General features: G+C 34.9%; 2 protein-coding genes across 2 annotated transcripts; one reads left to right on the forward strand and one right to left on the reverse strand.

Annotated features, from left to right (window-relative positions):
- The first annotated feature begins 1,829 nt into the window (after positions 1–1,829).
- On the forward strand, positions 1,830–3,885 carry LOC133870679 (U-box domain-containing protein 4). The gene is made up of 2 exons (XM_062307854.1): positions 1,830–2,952; positions 3,515–3,885. Exons 1-2 carry the CDS (start codon positions 1,972–1,974, stop codon positions 3,590–3,592), a joined length of 1,059 nt encoding a protein of 352 aa, XP_062163838.1. The 5' UTR covers positions 1,830–1,971; the 3' UTR covers positions 3,593–3,885.
- Positions 3,886–17,893: 14,008 nt separating this feature from the next.
- Positions 17,894–19,198, reverse strand: LOC133871153 (probable strigolactone esterase DAD2). The gene is made up of 2 exons (XM_062308531.1): positions 18,701–19,198; positions 17,894–18,578 (listed from the first exon to the last, which is right to left on the reverse strand). Exons 1-2 carry the CDS (start codon positions 19,069–19,071, stop codon positions 18,149–18,151), a joined length of 801 nt encoding a protein of 266 aa, XP_062164515.1. The 5' UTR covers positions 19,072–19,198; the 3' UTR covers positions 17,894–18,148.
- Positions 19,199–19,720: the final 522 nt, after the last annotated feature.

A 19,720-nucleotide genomic window follows, 5' to 3' on the forward strand; every position in this document is an offset into this window, starting at 1 on the left:
TTATTATTTTTCTTTAAAAGTGGATAAACTATTCAAGTGGCCTAATCCTGTATGATCACCTGCACCGGGCGTGGCGTGACCTGTATAGACGCTTATCATTCATCCAACCACGTGTAGCCTAGTAAACAAAGACAATCGAATGGAGGCAGGTTGTTTCAAGATGAAAATAAATTGCTTGCGCGAGTCGGTGCGCGTGTGTTTTTTTTTTTTTTTTTAATTGTATTATTTTTAAAATTGTGAATATTGAAAAAAATTAAATATTTGAAATTATGTTATGATGGTTTATAAAATTGGAAATATGTTTTGGAATTTGAATTAAATTCAATATAACTGAAAAAAAAAACTTAAAAATATAAATAAAATTGGAGTGATTCAACTACCTTTGAACCTCATAGGGGGTGGCTCAAAAATTCGCTCGGGGGTGGTCTGATCACCACCCCTAGATGTTGGGGTGGTTCAACCATTCTTGGGTCTTTTTTTAAAAAATATATATATATAAAAATTTTGATTGCTTTTTGATTGTTTTTTCGTTTATTTTTTTAGTTGAGTTGGGTGTAAAAAAAAATGGCCCATTCAAAACATAAATGTTTTTTTTTTTTTTTTTTTTACAAAAAAAAAAAAAATACATAACAAATTATTTTATTATCTAGTGTTTATAATGTAATGTCATTTAAAATTGTGGAAAGAGTATACATATTTATTTTAAATTAACACTCAATTTATTATGTTCTTCTTCTCAACTAAAAATTGCATCAATGATTCCCCCAAATTACAAAAGAATTGCAATATACTTACTTTGTCTTAACAAAAAGACAAAAATGACGTTAAAAAAATTTAATAAGGCAAAAATACATCTTAAATTCAGGGAAAAAAAATGGTGGATCTCTTTTTTTCCTAAATAATAATAATTATAATAATAATAATAGTTTTTAGGCTTTTTTTTTTTTTAAAAAAAAAAAAAAAAAAACTACATTATTAAGTGTATTTTTATCATTTGTGGTAAATTACAAAAATTTTAAAGTTTAAGAGTGGCATTGATACAATATTTAGTTCAATGGGAGTGAGGTATTACAAATTAAGTGTTAATTTGAAGGAGATATATATAATTGTTTTAAAATTTTTGAAACAATGTAACAATATATTCACCGTATGTCATCACGTAAATTGTTAGATACAATCAAATAAAAACTTAATTAAAAAAATATTATTCCCATAAATAAAGAGTTGTGTATACTTAGACACATGGCAAGGTAACAGTAAAAGAGTACCGAAGCATACGTAGGGGTTTTAATTTATGTTCACGTGTCGGATTCAGGTCGTATGAAAATATGAGTATAGAATTATATATGTTAATCATAATCCGAACCATTTAATTAAACAAGTAGTGTAATAAACTGTCAACCCTAAATATCGCGTGTTGAATTTGAATGATATCGCAACATTAATATAAAACTATATTAATTAACTTTTACTCTATCAATTTAATTAATCATGTCAACTTCTTAACTTTATCTTCGTAGTTTCGTGTTAAATTCATATAAAATTGAAAGGTTATCTCAAGAATTGTCCGCAATAAGCCTACCACGCCACTGTACCAAATCTGATTCAAAAAGGAAAAACGACGTTTGAGTCAAAAACCAAAGGCTTGAGAAAAACGACAGTTACGACATGGTCACTTTTTTATCGTAGAGCGAACCTTCTATGCACGCGTTTAAAGAGACCTTTCGCATGTGCTCGGGCGACTAGGATTTGGTATGCCAAGTAACTTTGCACGTGTCAGCTCAAGGCCCAACGCTTAGTCCGGTGTTCTCTCTCTCCACAACCCTTTTTATACCATTTCCTCCTGTGTCTCTCTGTCTCTCTCACCCTCGAGGCCCGGGCCATAAACCAACCCGAATTCGACATTTTAAATAGACATATCGGCTTGCCATCCGGCAAGGTTTGATGCTGTGAGAGTACGAATCGGAGGCCATGGAGACGGGAAGTGGGGCAAATTACACATACATGGGGCGGAACTTCAGTGATCTGAGTATCAACGGCGACTCCTCAGCTTTTAGCGACTGTAACAGCGACAGATCCGGTGAATTTCAGACGGCTTCTTCGGAGAGCCGGAGACTCTTCATGGCCTGCACGGCGGATAACTCGGACGAGCTGATCCGTCAACTCGTCTCGGACCTAGAGTCCTGTTCGATTGAGGAGCAAAAGCAAGCGGCCATGGAGATCAGACTCCTAGCCAAGAACAAGCCGGAAAATAGGCTCAAAATTGCCAAAGCCGGTGCGGTGAAGCCGTTGATTTCGTTGGTCTCTTCCGCTGATCCGCAGCTCCAAGAAAACGGCGTCACGGCGATTTTGAATCTCTCGCTGTGCGACGAGAACAAGGAGCACATAGCTGCGTCGGGAGCGATTAGGCCTCTGGTTCGAGCCCTCAAGACGGGGACTTGGACGGCCAAAGAGAACGCGGCGTGTGCTCTGCTCCGGCTCTCGCAATTAGAGGAGAACAAGATCGCAATCGGACGGTCGGGAGCGATTCCGCTGCTGGTGAACCTTCTGGAGACCGGAAGTTTCCGAGGGAAAAAGGACGCGTCAACGGCTCTGTACTTGCTGTGTTCGGTGAAGGAGAACAAGAACAGGGCCGTCCAGGCGGGGATTATGAAGACGCTGGTGGAATTGATGGCGGACTTCGGATCAAACATGGTGGATAAGTCAGCGTACGTGCTGAGCCTGCTGGTATCGTTGCCGGACGCGAGGACAGCGCTGGTGGACGAAGGGGGTATCCCGGTGGTGGTGGAGATAATCGAGGTGGGGTCGCAGAGGCAGAAGGAGATCGCGGTGGCCATCTTGCTTCAGATATGCGAGGATAGCGTGGTCTACCGCTCTATGGTGGCCCGCGAAGGAGCGATTCCTCCCTTGGTGGCTTTGTCCCAGTCCGGCACCAATCGCGCCAAGCAAAAGGTAAGAGAGACCACCACAAACTCCGGTGATTAGGTTTGGGGGATGACGTGGCGTGGCATTTTTCAAAGGGAAAAAACTCTACCATGTCAATGGCCTATTTTGGCCATTTGTCAATTTGTCGCGGCAGAGACCGCAGTTTTGCCACGTTAGTCTCCCCCCTTTGTCGATCACACACTTTTCTTTTCTTTTTTTATTTTCTTTTTATGTAAATAAATATTCTAGTGATTTCAAAAGCGCAGTAATCAAGTTTTATACGTGGGGCGCACTTTTGTTCGTAAAGCGTAAAAATGACGATTCTGTGTATATCATTCGTTTCTGTATTTTATCATACTGATATGGAACACGGTTACATGACCGTGCCCCGTTGGGGACAGAAATGTCTTTCAGCGGTCACCGCTCAACTATATCGTATCTTTTGGGACTACTTTTAGAAAATTAGTTCTGATTTTTTATTTTTTTTTTTATTTTCACTTTTTTATTCTTAGCTTTTATATTGTGGTGTGTCTGAAATCTGACGTACGAGTGGTTTCTTGTCGTTTTGTGTGTCGCTTTATGGGGACAGGCGGAGACACTCATAGAGCTTCTACGGCAACCAAGATCCGGCAACGTCGCTGCCAGAGCGTCAGAGGTGTCAGTATAATACCCCGCACCCACCCTTGCTTGCGATGTAGCCGGTAGCCCTAGCGCAACAGTTGAACATCGAAATACTGAAGAAAAAAAAAAAAAAAAAAAAGGCAGAAAAGAAAAGACAACTTGTAAATATCTATGTAGTGGAGTTTGTAAAATCTGTGATAAAAGTGATCTGAGAGTTTGTTTGTGTTTCGGTTTTCCTGTTCTTTTTCCTCTTTTTACCGTTTGAATGGATAATATCTCCGTACCAGTTGAATTTCCCCTTTGAACACACTTTCTTGTTATATAAGAGTTTTTGAAGTACATGTTCTTTATAAGTTTTCATTATTATGAGATTGAATGAATATAAATATAAATATATATAAATAGTGTTATTCATTTAAAAATTGAATTTAGAAGAAGCAGAAATCATATGGAAAAAAGTAGGTACTACCGGCCACAGAAATGAAATGATTTAACTATAAATCAAAAGGAGAAGCACGAAGGAAAAGCAGCCTGGAAGGGGGTAAAAAGGGTCTGGTAGTGGAGTAGTCTTTCACTTTGATTTGTTTTTATTTTTTATTTTTTTATTTAAAAAAGAAAAAAGAAAAAAGAAAAAAGAAAAAAGAATCTTTTGAAGGGCACGAGAATCGCGTGCAAAGACAACAGGAATAGGCGTAGTCTTTGATTGTGATTTGTGATGTAAACAGCATTTGATTTTTGAGGGAGAATATGAAAACCCTCTCCTGGTTTGCCACCTCACCGAAACATCCGTTACTGATTGCGGTTAGTCCTTCAGTTCCACAACCGATGGGGTCCCTGTGTTGACGGCTTATTTTGTGACATCTTTTCTTCACTAGCTTTCTCGATCTTGGCAATGAATATTTCAACGTATTCCATTTTCAATATTCACCTCTATGATAAAATTCAGACAAAATTACTTAAATATCTCTCTCTCTCTCTCTCTCTGTGTCTAATTTTCCCCAAGTGATAAATTCTTGGCCTACGGAGGATGTGTTAACCTAAGTAACTGAAAAACTGCTAGAAACAAAAATAGATACTCCAGATTTCTCTTATCCTTTTCGAAAACTACATAAATTTAACTTTGTTAATTTCATTCAGAAAAAATTACAATTTAGCCTCCAAACTGTCAGTCATTTTGTAAGTAGTCCCACGAACTATTAACGCTTGGACTTTAACCCCCTAAACTACCAAAACATTTCAAAAAGGCTCACTTTGTCGAAATATGCCTATAATACTCATGTCCCGTGTCATTTTTAATTAAAAAGTAATAAAATTTAAATTTAAAAAAAACTAAAATATGTATATAAACTAAACCTAAGGGGTGGCTCTCTTCTTCTTCTTCTTCCTTTTTTTAAAAATAAAAAATAAAACATAAAATTTTTTTTTTTTTTTTTAATTAAAAAATGACACGTGTAGTTTGAAAGGCCAGAGTTCAAGCGTTGGTAGTTCGTGAGACTACTTACAAAACGATTGATAATTTGAAAGGCTAAACTATAATTTTTCCTTTCATTTATGAGATATATACTATTCTACATTAACATTTTATATGTTGGGAATAAAATTTGATTTTTATAAATTAATATGATTAAATAAAAATATAAAAATATTTGTAATTTTTTGTACGCGCCAAACACAGTAAAATGATTTCAATAGAAAATATTTTTCTGAAAAATAATTTCCCTGAAAATATTTTACGACCGAAACCATTTTACACCAAAACAAACGAAACATTAATTAAATATATAGACAAATGATATTTATTAATATTTTTTTTTTTATATACTCTTTTGCATTCTTTGATCTATAACATGTTGATTCATATTTTTGTATGGTTAGTTTGACACTTACAAATAAGGTCGATCATTTATGACACGACACGCGAACCTGGTACGACATTAAAGGGTTAGAGTTTGGTATAAATGGATTGGCTTGTTTCACCCGTTTATGAAATTATATATATATATATATATATATATATATATATATATATATATATATATATATATATATATACATACACATGTTGAAATAGGTCAAACGGGTCATGGTTTGATCAAAATGTGTTAAACAAGTCGCTTTTAGGTCAAATGAATCAAAAGGGTCGTGTTTGTGTCGAATTTTTTGACCTTGTTTAACTAAACGAGTTGTGTTCGAGTTTACCCTTATCGGGTTGGCGGGCCAAGTAGACCGACCTAAACCTAACCCGCCGACCCGAATTGTCAGTCCTACCTACAAAGCAAGTAAAAAGGTCATTGAAGTGATGCCAGCGTGGGGCTAACAAAAAAAACCTTCTATTGTTAAGTCAAATAATTATTTTAAAAAATAGAGAGTCTCAATAGAGTTTTTAGAAAGTTGATGTTGATGTTGCATCTTTACTGGTCTTAAGTTCCTTACTAAAAAATGAGTAATGAATGTTACTCTTAGTAGTCATTTATCACATTTATTTCATATCAGCTACGTAATGTGCTTTAAATGACTTTTTTTTTCTTTTTTTTCTTTTTTTTTTTAAAGTGACTAGTATATAAAGCTACTTAAAATACGTCACGTCAATTAATGTGAAATTTGTATAGTAAATAAGTGCAAATAATAACGTTAGTCGTAAAAAAAAAAAAAAAAAAAAGTACACTAGTAAGGAAATCGTCAATTAGTGTGAAATTTGTATGGTAAATAAGTGCAAATATTAACGTTAGTCGTAAAAAAAAAAAAAAAAGTATACTAGTAAGGAAATCGTCAATTAGTGGGAAATTTGTATGGTAAATAAGTGCAAATAATAACGTTAGTCGTTAAAAAAAAAAAAGAAAAAAAAGAAAAAAAGAAAAAAGTATAGTAGTAAGGAATCGTAGGTGGCAATTTTATCAATATAAATATTATCAATTTCGTTTACGACCATGTTGAGGTAAATTGCATAATTAACAGAAGGAGAAATGATGGAAAAGTAGTATTCTATTTTCATGCTTTTTATTATTTTATTATCATTTATCATACGAGGGAGTGCCTCCACGTTGCGTAAACTGGTTCTACTGTCGATAGTTGAAGTAGATAGATGGCTTCCTCATAAAGTCCTCAATTTGCTTCCATTTCATCCGCTGATTCAGCCTTGCTTTCAAATTTAGCAAATGAAAAGTCAACAATTGTGACCAAATGGAGAATTATTGTTTTTTTTTTTTTTAAAAAAAAAAAAACGAGAGATAGATGAATTCCTTACTTTACGTCATAATCTCACCTACTTTAGAATTGTTAGTCATACTTTGATGCCTTTTGCATTCCGTAGTATTCATATTTTTTATCGCTTTATTTTTGTTATTAGTACTAATTTAATATGATATTAAAATAGAGTAGAGATCCAATTGAGCTCGAGCTTATTTACAAACTACTTAATTAACTTATTCATTTCACATATAAAATAAATGTCATGATTTTTTTTTTCTTGTAAATTCATACTAATTATTATTTATTATTCGAGTAGTTATATAAATTAACTTGAATCTTAAACAATATAATATCGAGTTTATATGTAGTATGTATATACATTCATTATACACACAAACATATATGGATATACAAATGAATACACATAGATATGTATCAAGACTCACAATTACAATAGTTCAATCTATATTTATTACATTATGAAAATAATTCATTTTTATCTTCTTCAATACTTAACATATTCTCATTACAGTATATATATATATATATATATGAAGTTATTCAATCTAAAGCCGATCTTATTCGAGCATGTTCGCGAGCGGCTTTGTTCATTTACAGCCTTATAGTAGATCGATATCATGAGTTCAAACTATGACTCCGTAATTCAACTCTCATTTCAAGTAAGAATTTCACTTGTTGGACCTCACTTGATTTAACACGGTAGCAGAACAAAAATTTTGAGTTTGAGTCGTATCTCTACTCTATTATAGTTAAATATTAACATGTTGAGCTCCACTTGTTAAGGGATAGTGTTAAATATTAATTAAATAATTAAATTCACTATTTCTCACCCGCTTAAACTTTTTGGGCAATTTGTGATTTAACATTTTAAACCAAACGTTTCTCTCCTTCCCATTTGATCGGAAAATGAGCTTAACCCACCAAAAAAAAAAAAAAAAATCTCAATATTATTAACAGATAATTTAAAATATAAATGTTTTTAAAAAACTCAAAATACTTTTCATATAGGCATATGATATTTGTACATTTTATTTTTAAATTGAAAAATAATTTTTGTACACACTTGCAATAGGTGTGAAACCTATCAACTATATACACTCACAATAGGTGTGAGACCCATGTTGATGGGTTTCACACTCATTGTGAGTGTGTGTGCAAAGTGTACGAGGTATGTGTTTGCAAATAACACAACTCTTTTAAATTTACCATTAGATTTATAGAACTCACGTTGAGTTCACAAACTCAGTGATAAATTTAAAATTTAGTTGTATAGAGGTGTACAAATAATATACAAATATCATTTCTATTTCGTATGTAAGCTTTTTTTTTTTTTTTTTTTTTTTTCCCAAAGCAAATTCAAGAGAAGGGAAAGGAGAAGAAACCATTAAAATACAGTAAAAATATGGGTAGAGAACCCCTAAAAACTCCAAGAAAAAAACAAATTACAATGCAGTAAGGGTCCTAAGTCCACCAAGATTGAACCAATCTTTTGTCCATCCCTCCCAATTCTTGGCTCCTATGGCGAAGAGAGGGCTGCCTAGATTGGCGGTTGAAAATGACGGATAAACTGCCTGAAAAAACACTAGTTCCAAGTTTTCCAAATGATTGAAGCTGCAGCGAGGTATGTTAGTACAGTTTTCGGCCTAGTGACGTGTCGGCTTCTGATTCGCTCTTCTAATAGATTAGCTTGCTCCTTTGGTGGCTCGGGCCTTCGGGTAATCTGCAAAACAGCGAGAAACATCGGGGGCTGGTCGACGTTTCTCCCTCTGGTGCCTAAATCAATAAAGAATTCGTGAGAGCCAATGAAGAGAAATTAGAGTGCCCAAAATACCTTGGGAGTCATGTACTTATAGGCATGTTGGAGTGGTTGGAGGAACTGTGCCAAGAATTGTGCCTTTCGGTTTCCAGGGATCCCGGGATGTCCTTCAGGTTTGACAGCATGATGGGATTCCACAAATCTGGGGAGTTAGTAAACGTCACGGCTCTTTGTCCTTGCAAATTTCTGTTGTGTCAGAATGAGTGTACTTTAGCCCTGTGAGCCTTGATAACCCAGTCGGGGGAGAAATCTCAAATATCTTTCTTACATCTTTTTATAGCGTTCATGAGACATTCAATCGCCGAACCGAAAGAATGTGGAATATACGAAGGTTCTTCATGTGCTGTTCAAGGCGAAACCTCTTTAGCAATAACACATTCCCGAACCAGAGGTCGACATGTTCATTGAATCATGTAGTTTGCATCCGAACTTTAGATGCCCGACCGGATTGTATCAAGCTGGTCAGTCTGACCCGGTCTCAACTCGGTTACCAATCCATTTGTTTTGGGGAATGATAATTTTCTCAACAGTATACGTATCGGAACCGGTAGAATTGACACTTCTAAGGGGGACCACCACGTCGACATCCAACAAGACACAAGTCCGGAAACGAAAAGGACATCGGAGTAAGATATATTATATATATAAGCACCTTAACCTACTGGTGAAGTGTCCACTTCACTTGGCGACTTTTTAGACCCTTTAAATCTATTACGGAAAGACAAATGATCTCCCCGACGTTGGTGATCGAGTTCGTTGGTTGCATCATCAACTACTGCTCAAAGTTGAAGAACTGACCAGGTCTACCTGGTTCAGTCATTCACGGCTAGACGCTATCTTGAAACACAGTACGTTCACACTAGAATGTTTGGTTTCTCGTTATAGTAGGAGAAAGGGAAAATTATGGATAACGGGACAAGTAGCCAATCATTCACCAGATAGGTGCTTCACCACTAAAATTGCTCAAAGATTACCAAATATTAATCATAATTATCACGTCTATTCGAGATAATTTAGTCATAATTTGCCTAAGCTCACTTCCCCTTTCCCCGGTAATCAAACGGTAAATAAGCGCATAAGGTTCCAATTCATGTTTTTTTTTTCTTTCTTTTTTTCTTATATCACGTTAGATTATTACTTGTCTTTACAAATTGAAGTTCATTTAGCTTAGGAGAAGAAAATAAATTAATCAAATAAATTATATATATCACGACTAGAATTGGTAGCCATGGCTAATCCCGTCAATCTCTGTCAATCTTTCATTTGGACTAACCCATTCAGGATGGTCACATTTCTAATCAGTCTTAGCATTACAAATATCGTACAACTTGTTTATTGTCCGTATATATATATATATATATATATATATATATATATATATATATATATATATATATATATAAATCAATCAATCTATATTATGTATATAATAATATAAAATAGGAATAAGTGGCTCCCTTTCCTCACACATGGCATCAAAAGAACTTCAACCATTAAAATGATAAATTGTATGTTTCCAGGGGCTACTTAATGAATTTGCGTAAACCAATTATTATATTTTGAGGGCCAGGCGCGGAGCTAGGTTTCAAACATTGGGGGGCTAAATTGAGAAAAAAAACTTTGGGGGGTCAAAACTAAGAAAATAAAAAAAATAAGGGGCAAAATTTAAATTTTTTTTTTTTTTTGGGGGAAACTCTTTGGCTTGGGGGGGCCTGTTACACTTATGTTCACTTTTTTACGAGCACTTTTTACGCCATGATGTGGCAACACTTGCATCACTTTCTTTTTTTTTGAGGCACGGGCGAAGAAAAAAGTGGAAAAAAAGAAAGAAAGAAAGAAAACCACGCATACCGGCCGGAAACCACACACATTGGTCGGAAACCATGCAACCAGCCGGAAACCAAGCAATCGGCCGTGGGAGGATAGGCCGAAAACTACACGTCTAACCGAAACTCGAGCGTCCTGTGGGAGGAGAGGCCGAAACCCGAGCTTCCCCGTAGCAGCCCAGTCGAACCCGACTCAAGCAGATCTCTCCAGCCGTCCCTAGCGTTCGGCACTCTCTTCTCCGGCCGTCTCGACTGCCAGCGATCCCCTATTGTTTTCTCCTTCTTCTTTTTTTCCCCGATTTTTTCTTCCTTCTTCTATTAAAGCCCATGCCTCCTTTCTAAAAAAAAAAAAAAAAAAAAATGTGATGCAGGTATTGCCACGTCAGGGTGTAAAAAGTAAGTGTAAAAAAGTGGGTGTAAGTCTAGTATTTTTCTTATATTTTACATCTTTGAAACACCCATATATATTAGTGATATCGCCTGATGAGTACCAAATATTGAATATTTGGATCCCTTGATTCACATCAGTTAGACCTTTAGCCTTGTTATTTTCTGATGTTTTTGTTAGTTTTTGTATTTTGTAGGTCAATAAGAGAGGAATGACAAATCTCATGTGAAAATGCTTGGAAATTCGGAAGTCCTGAAAAGTCGATTGATCAAACTCAAAAGTCAATCGATCGAATTTTGCCCGAAGTCGATAATTCGATCGATCGAATTTACCCAGAACTGACATTTGCAGAAACGCTTCAGAACGCCCAATCAGGGGCTTTTCCATGACAAAAAGCAACTCTCCTTCTGATTTTCGGAGCAGAACTTGCTGATTTGCTGAGCTTGGTTATCTCTAGCTTGAGAGGAACCATAGAGAAGGGTAGAGATGTCTTTTTGCTTGGGATCCAACCCTAATCTCGTTCTATAAAGCCACAGCCATGCCTCCATGTTGAAGGGCGAATCTCAGAGAGTAGTTAGGTTTAATTTCGTCCACTTTTGTAGTGTATTCCAGTAGCTTTTCTCTTTAGACATTTTTCTTTGTAAAGCTTTTCTTCTATTTTCATGTTTGTTCTTCAAGTTTTTGTGGTGTTCTTAGTCATGAGAGGCTAGAATTCTCAACCAAGGTTGATGATGAAACCTCTCCATTGATGACACTCACACTCTTGTAGTACTACTTGCACATTTAATGCTATTTCATTGTGTTGTTCAAGTTCCATTCATTTAATGCTTTATCTTTTGCAATAAATGTGGTTGATAGTGGAAATAGAACATTTAATGTGTTTCAACCGATCGATACATTGTTCTGTCGGTTTGAAAGATGATATCAATTGTGATTTATTATTTGAATGGATACAATGGATGATTTGATTTCAAATTGGTACTCTTTGTGATTTATTTTTGAGTTGGATTCATTTAATGGTTCTAAGGTTTATGGTTAAGAAACTTGAATGACACCCTAAGCTTAATGTTCTTTGGGTGTTCAAGTGGAAACAAAGAGTGTGAGTTGTTGGATTTGGTTTAGTGAATTCCTTAACCTTAGTTCCTTTTTACATATTTCATTTCTTCTTCTTTAACTTAGCATTTTTGGTGCATGTTTAACCCTCAAACTCTTGGGACTAGGTTAGAATGAGGTTGATTAAGCAATACACTAACTTTTGACCATTTCACTGTGGATTCGACCTCGCACTTGCATAACCCTATATTGCAAACGATTCATGCGCTTGCGAGTACTCTTTAAAACTCACAACATCGCCCCGTAGATCAATCTAAAAGGCATTTGCACCACCATGTCTTCTATGCCTATGAATCGTTTCTTTATATGTTAAGATAAGATTAAAATGAGATAGGTTTAATAGTTGAGTTAATTAGAATATATTTTCAATTAATTAGGATTAGGATTATATTTAATTTTAATATTTGTAATCTTATCAACTCAGGTGTTATTTATCATATTGTAGTTTATTTAAAGACTATTTGCTCTTATTAGGTATTTGGTTTAGGACTCTCATCTCTTGCGATTTGGATGTATATGTATTAGTTGAGTTGGGATTATAATTGTATTAGAATTGTAGTAGGTATGATTATCTATGGACCATGGATCAATAAAGACATCCTTAATAGAAGAATTTTATTAAACACTTATGTGTTTTCTTATTTGAAAGAAACTATTGTGGTCTCTCATACCTCGGAATGAACACTCACACATTCAAGAAACTCATCCAACAAATTGAAACCCATGTGCGTCTCACCAACTCAAGAATGCTTAGTATGGTGTGTTATTTGCAAGAGATGTTGTATCAGCTCTATAGACCCATGGTCGACGAGATGAACCACTACTTTTGACAGAACAAACGACCCTAACTCATAAAACGTACACCGGCCTTTCACGACAGCAACCCAAAGATTTTCTGTCACCCACAAAAAACCCACCTCGTCCCCCACAAAAACGACCGACCAAGACCCGCCGCACAAAGCCTTCTACATCCCAACAACATACTGCTCAACGACCCAATCTCTTATCGGGAAAATTCACCATACCTATGCATTACAGAACTTGTACCTTATGTGCCACACCAATTGATATAACGTATTTTAAGTAACTTTCATTTTGTTTTGTTTTTTAAGTAGTTAATATAAAAAGTCGCTTAAAACATATTATATCAACCGATGTGACATAAGTGTGAAGAAAAGTATTACTCTTAGAGAGATAATATTATGAATTGGTTGTCAATAATTTAGGATATGATTTTCATGATGACATTAGAGAAGTTAATGGGAAGATAGTGACTAATTAACATTTGTGGGCTCATTAGTTTATGGGATGAGGGGATGTTGATTTGGTTGAGCTCCTTCCAAATAAAGCCAAATGGGAAAAGGACGCCAAAACGGCAAACCCTAATTTTATTTTATATTTCCTCACTTTGGCTCTTGGGGGTGAGCCACCCCCAAAAATGGCCTTGGGCCATCCCTAGATTTTTTTTTTTTAATTTTTTTTTTTTAAAGAAATCATTAGAAAAATTTTTTAAAAAAAAAATGGTAGCCACATCAGTGATGAGGTGTGCCATGGGGACAGGTGTCGCGCATGTACGCCGACACCTGTAGGATAACATGGCTGGACATTAGTTTTGGATGAAAAAATGGACGGAGATACTATTTCCTTATTTTGCCATACCACAGGTACCATCTATGATAAAAATAAAAACTCACAAGACAAAAAATTACAAACCACATGAGGCAATGAGGTATTTAACCCAAATTTTTATTAAAACAAATTCCAATGTCGTTTGTGGAGGAATCCACTTCTCATGTTGTATCTGATGATGAACATGTGAATGTTTTTAGGGTTGATCAGATCATTCCAAATGAGCTTTTGGTTACCTGCTTTATAATCAGGGAAAAACGTTAAATTGGTCCGATAATTTGATAAATAACTTTATAGGGTTTTTTTTTTAAAACGTGACTAAATATTGGACAGAAATTTCCTACAAACTGGTTTGTAGGAAATTTTCTACAATCCACATATAATTTTGACACGTGTCTATTGGCATGTGAGAAACACATATTTTTTTAATAGTGTATACTTCTCATATACCTTTTAATAGCTTTAATAAAAAAAAATATGTTTCTCACATATTTAAATGATACATATCATTTTTATATGTGAGTTGTACAAAATTTCATACAAACCGGTTTGTAAAAAATTTATATCCCTAAATATTTAATGCCATTAGAAAACATTAAAATTTCACATCACCATCAATCATATATATATATAATAAGAGAGAGAGGTTGAAGCACCTGCTTTGACCAAATGGGAGGTCCACCCCAATTTGAATTTTTGCAATCGTTTGATCTTTGGCTCCCTCGCTCGGAATGTTGAGGCTCTTCAACTCTTCTTCATCGCCTTTCTCATTGTCTGTGTCTTCGTCTCCTTCTTCCTAGCTTTCCTCTTCCGTTGTTTTGTTTATAATTTTGAGTGTTTTGGTTCCACAGAGTTTAGGGCTTTGAAGTAAAAGAAGAAGAAAGTTGAAAGCATTTTGTATTAATGTTTTTTCTCTTCTGTTAGGCACAAAATAATTTTTTTTTTTTTTTTTTTCCCTCTTCCTTGGAATGAAGTGCTGGGCCTCCGCTTCCATTGCTGCGCACACCTTGCAGGCCTGAGCTGCGTCTTTTTTCTCCTTTTTCTCCAGACTGGCTATAGCCTATAGGCCTGGGCCGAACCGACTGCCATATTGGCAAAGAAGAGTCAGGCTAGCAAAAATCTTTGGCTTTTATGCATTTTAGCCTTTGTACGCACTTTTGAAGTGCGGAGATTTAAAAATGAGTAAAGTTTACGAACCCTTCGAATTATCATCTATTTGATAATATTTTTTTAAAATTTTTAATTTAGACAATGTCCTTTTAAATTATTAAAAATTGTCAATATTTTTTTAATGACGAAAATACTCATAATAAAATAAAATAAAAAACTAGAAATTCAAAAAATAAAAATAAAAACAACTAAAACTAAAAACTAAAATAAAAACATAAAAACCAAGGGTGGCCAAATTTAAAAATTATAAGAAAATTTTTTTTAAAAAAAAAAATCGTTTTTTTTAAATAATTTTTTTTTTTTTCATTTTTTAAAAATAACAATTTTTTCTTTTTTTCAATTTTTTTTTCGAATTTAAAGGTGTATTTTTGTTTTGTTTTATTGAAAAAATTTCAAGGGCACTTTTGTCTTTTTGCTAGCTTTTGAAGTACACTGACAATTTTTTGGTAGTTTGGGAGGGTATTGTCTCAATTGAAAATTTAGGGGGACATAATCAAATAGATGATAGTTTGAAGAGGGTATACAGACTTTTCCCTTTAAAAATAAAATATAGAGAAATAGCAAAAGTTTAGAAAAAGGAGGCGAGATAATTTTGGGGTGGTTCAATACTAGACACCTACGTCCACCATTAGAAATTGCCCTATGAGTTACATTGTGCTTTTATTTCTTAATATTTTTATAAAACAAATTATCTATATTTATACAAATTTCAAATGGATAAATGAAGCAGGAGGAAGATGGAAATACTTCATGAAAAGGATTGGAAAACGGTTCATTTTGTCATAGAGAAAAAGACTTTAACACTTATGTGAACTTTCCTAACTTCTAATAAAAGGGAAAAGGCATGAATGAAGCAAAGGATGTAAGAAATTATTGGGAAAATCTTCCATTCAACTCTGAGTGATGGCTTATTAAGGGTTAGTATGACAATGAGAGAATAGCCCTCCAAAATGAAATATTTTATTGCAATAGTTGATTGGTTAATAAAATATTTTGATACATTTTGTAGACCTTTATATCATAATTTAAAAGTGCATTATTAAGTTTTGGACCATTTATTTCTTTAACAACAGGTTTGATAAGCTTTATACTTGATTAAATGCTGAATGCTCTTTTTGCCTTTATCTTCTTCATATTAAGTGAAATGGAGCTGAGTAATTTTATGGTCAAGATTTTGTTTTATTATATCTAATGATGTATTTAAATGATGTGACAACATATACACTATTATATCTGTAAAATTTAATATTGACCAAAAAATTATATGTTTTAAGGATGAAAATGCAGGCGGGTAATAACCGTATACATTCGCTTTCCGAACCTAACTGCTATCTGCACATGCGGATGCAGTTAGCAAAAGTCGATATCCACATATGCGAATGTGGATATCGGTTTTAGGGAATGCGGATGCCTAAAACGCATTCGTTTTGAATTTGGTAAGTATATGACATTTAGGTTATGTTAGATTTTTTTTTTTCAATATTATCTCAAAATCATACTTTACTGTATTTACTTTTTTTTTTTTAAAAAAAAAAAATCCAAATCTTAATTACTCTATGACTATGAGATAATGACCCTACACGATGACTGATAATCGTCAATTGAGTAACAAGTAAAATCTATATTTATTTAAGCTGGCATATAGTAATAACTGTATTATTTAATCTTGCATATAGATTTTGATAGTAATCCAAAATTTCTATTATCTCATATGCTGATAGTAAATAATAACCGTACGGATACAAATAACAATCATATAATGCGGATATCTAAAAGCGGTAACCACATTTTACTAATACGAATACAAATATTACTAATATCTGTATCTGCAGCCGCATTTTCATTTCTATTCTGTTGGCCTGGTAATTTTTAAGATAAAATGTAACCTAACCATTAGAAGTTGGCTTAGAGGTGTAATTTTATTTGCTCCGACCATTACAAAATGTATGGATATCTTTGTCAATCATTCAAGTCTTTAGGAACAAAAATATAAAAGAAAACTACCTCCGCATCCAAACCCACGTGAATTTAATATTTTTTAAAAGTAATAAAACGAAGGAAAAGAATATTATGATCCGGAATATGTGTAACACATATCCTCATATGCTCTAATTTTGTAATACTAACATTATGGACTAACATAACATAACATAACAGCATTATAAAGATGTATGTCTAAAAAAAAGTCTACCACATCAACAATTCTTATTCACATAATAATAATAAAGAAAATATTAATATAACAAAAATATTTTAAACCTTAAATCATTAGATTGAAACAAATAATAATTTAATAAAGAAATTGAAATCTCGCACATAATTCTATAACGAAATTTCCTTTGTTTGCTTTTTCTTTTTTTCTTTTTTTTTTTTCAGCCTGAAGTCACCTTTGTTTACATATTTATAATGAAAAATGATAGTTTATTGTAATTTTATCTAACATTTATCGAGTAAGATTGACATGACACTTTTATAAAATAAAAAAAAAAAAAAAAAAAAAAAGATTCAATAATTGATTTGGAGTGGCACGTCAACATTATTGTTGAACAGCTATAGGATAAACATATATTATGTAGCATTACTCTTCTATAATACTTTGAGGTTTTTATTTTTTAGTAATTTTTTAAAGGTTCAATTTTCAAAATTTTCGTGTCGGTGATTACTAGTGGCAAAAACAAAAGAGTAATGTTATTCTTATAATTCTTTTGCAACTTGCCGACATGTATTAGTATCTAATTGGAGTCAAGTCAACTACTTAAAAAAAACTTTTAACAACCTCCAATTACATAATAACACATGTCAGTAAGTTGTAAGAGAGTAATCCGTCCATTATTTTATTTTTTTGATAAAAAATAAATTAAAAAAAAAAATGTTTATTTAATGTTTAATCAATATCCCAAATATTTTTTTGTCGCCAATCGCAATATATGCCTGAAGAGGAAAAAAGGAGCAACAAGAATCCCACTTTTCCCTTTGCCCTATAAAATAAATTTGTTTTTTTTCTTTTGGGTTGCACAGAGAGAACAAATTGGGCGGTCCAGAAAAGTCTGATGGGGAAGTGCGGAGGACAAAGAATCTCCGGACTGGGCCAAGGCCCATCAGGTGGTGGGCCACACCCGCATTTTGGATACAACCCCCATTCAGAAAAAATATACACAATATAAAAAAGGGGAAATTAAGGTAGGAGAAGCAGAGTGAGTAGAAAGCCGAAATCATTTTCTTTCGTTGATTTTGCCCAAATAAAGATCAACAAGAACACCCCAAAAATTTCGAAAAACAAAACAAAAACCAACAAAAGAAAAGGAAAGGATACGTCATCACGTGATTATCACGTGGTGACTCTTATCCTCTTGTAGATCATATAATCCGAAGTCCACAAATTATTCGCCAGGTGCCGAGATCTCGACCCTTATTACATTTTTTTTTCAGGACCCCACACTTAGTCAGAACCTAACGAGAGAGGGCTCGTCGGAGCTTGGCGGCGAAAAGCGTGGGTGCGCTCAAATGGGGCAGGTGACCGTCGGTGTGGAGCTCCTCCACGGTGTTGCGCCCGCCCAAATGGTCCTTCAGATACGTGGCCACCGACGCCGGCACCGACACATCCCTGGCGGTCTGAATTATGCAAGAGGGTACCTTGACTAGGCCCAGCACGCCCCTCAGATCGCTGTTGAAAATGGTGCGCGAGACGAATAGGGATATGTCTGGCCTCATATTGAATAAGGTACGGCTGAATTCCCGAACCGCGTCCGGGACATCGGCGCCGACGGATAATGGTGCGTACCCGTTGACCCACGCCTCGTAATTGGCCTCCATTTTAGACAACACTTCCTCAACTTCGCCTCGCTCAAATCCGCCGTGGTAATCTCTGTCGTTTAAGAATCTTAAAATGCACAAATTCCAAGAATCATTAACGCTTTTTTCTTTTTTTTTTCTTTTTTTATTTTTTTCTTTCTAAATAGTAATTTTAAGCTAATCAAGCTGGTTTTTTGAATTATTCATTACCTTGGAGAAGCGCCGACAAGAACAAGCTTGGTGAAGAGCTCAGGGCGGCGAATGGAAGCTAAAATCCCAATCATGGCGGAGACGGAGTGGCCGACGTAGGCGCAGCGATCGACTCCGAGGACGTCGAGGATGTTAAGCAAGTCATCGACATAGGCGTCGAGAGTGGTGTAGCGGCGAAAATCGAAGTAATCGGGGTTGACACTGCCGGCGCACACCAGGTCGTAGAGAATGACGCGGTAGTAGGGCGTGAAGGAGGAGAGAATGCGCTGCCAGACCGACTGGTCGGTGCCGAAGCCGTGGGCGAGGACGAGGACCTTCTGCCCCGAGCCTTCCACGCGGACGTTGAGAGCTTCTAAAAGGGTGCTGCCCATGTGGTGGATACAGTGGGAAACAGGGGAAAATTGAGGGGTTTTTGAGGCTGCTGTTGAAAAGCTAGCCAAATAGGTGGGTAGGTGTTGTTTATATTTATCTCTCGACCTTCCTTTCTCAAAAGTCTTCGTAGATTTGGGGTTCTATTTATACTGCTACGAGGAGTGTACTTGATTTTTTCTTCGGCCGTATAATGTGCTATTCTTACCTGCGTTTCTGTTTGTGGGAATGACAGTCGAATTTGCACTCTTCATCTTGCGTGAGAGGTCGTATTCAAAAGACGGTCCGCAGGGATGGTAGTATTGGAATGCGACCAGTATTGGCAGTCATTCTCTTCAACCACGGTACTTGTCACGCTAGCTATACTCTTTGCAACCCCATGATTTGGTTCATTTGAGTCGAGGTTAAAAAATAAAGTTGAATAAAAATGTCAAATAATATAATTAACGAAATAAATCAATAACTCACCAAAATTTAATTGTTGTTTAAAATATATAAATGTAACTTTCAATTTAATTTTTCATGCTTAGCATGAATTCATTTAGTTGCTCTCAACGAGTGTTTTTTTTGAAATCGCAACATGATTTCTTTATTGCTGATAGTATTAAATATATTATTCTCAATGCACGTAACCTGACAATCATTCATTCA

The sequence above is a fragment of the Alnus glutinosa genome, chromosome 6 (assembly GCF_958979055.1).
Source record: "Alnus glutinosa chromosome 6, dhAlnGlut1.1, whole genome shotgun sequence".
Lineage (NCBI taxonomy): Eukaryota > Viridiplantae > Streptophyta > Magnoliopsida > Fagales > Betulaceae > Alnus > Alnus glutinosa.

Excerpts from the sequence above, each read along its gene's own strand:
- LOC133870679 (XM_062307854.1), top strand. The coding sequence starts at position 1,972 with ATGGAGACGGGAAGTGGGGCAAATTACACATACATGGGGCGGAACTTC. Across the intron at positions 2,953-3,514 it reads CCAATCGCGCCAAGCAAAAG|GCGGAGACACTCATAGAGCT; the intron begins GTAAGAGAGACC and ends TTATGGGGACAG.
- LOC133871153 (XM_062308531.1), bottom strand. The coding sequence starts at position 19,071 with ATGGGCAGCACCCTTTTAGAAGCTCTCAACGTCCGCGTGGAAGGCTCG. Across the intron at positions 18,579-18,700 it reads CTTGTCGGCGCTTCTCCAAG|ATTCTTAAACGACAGAGATT; the intron begins GTAATGAATAAT and ends GTGCATTTTAAG.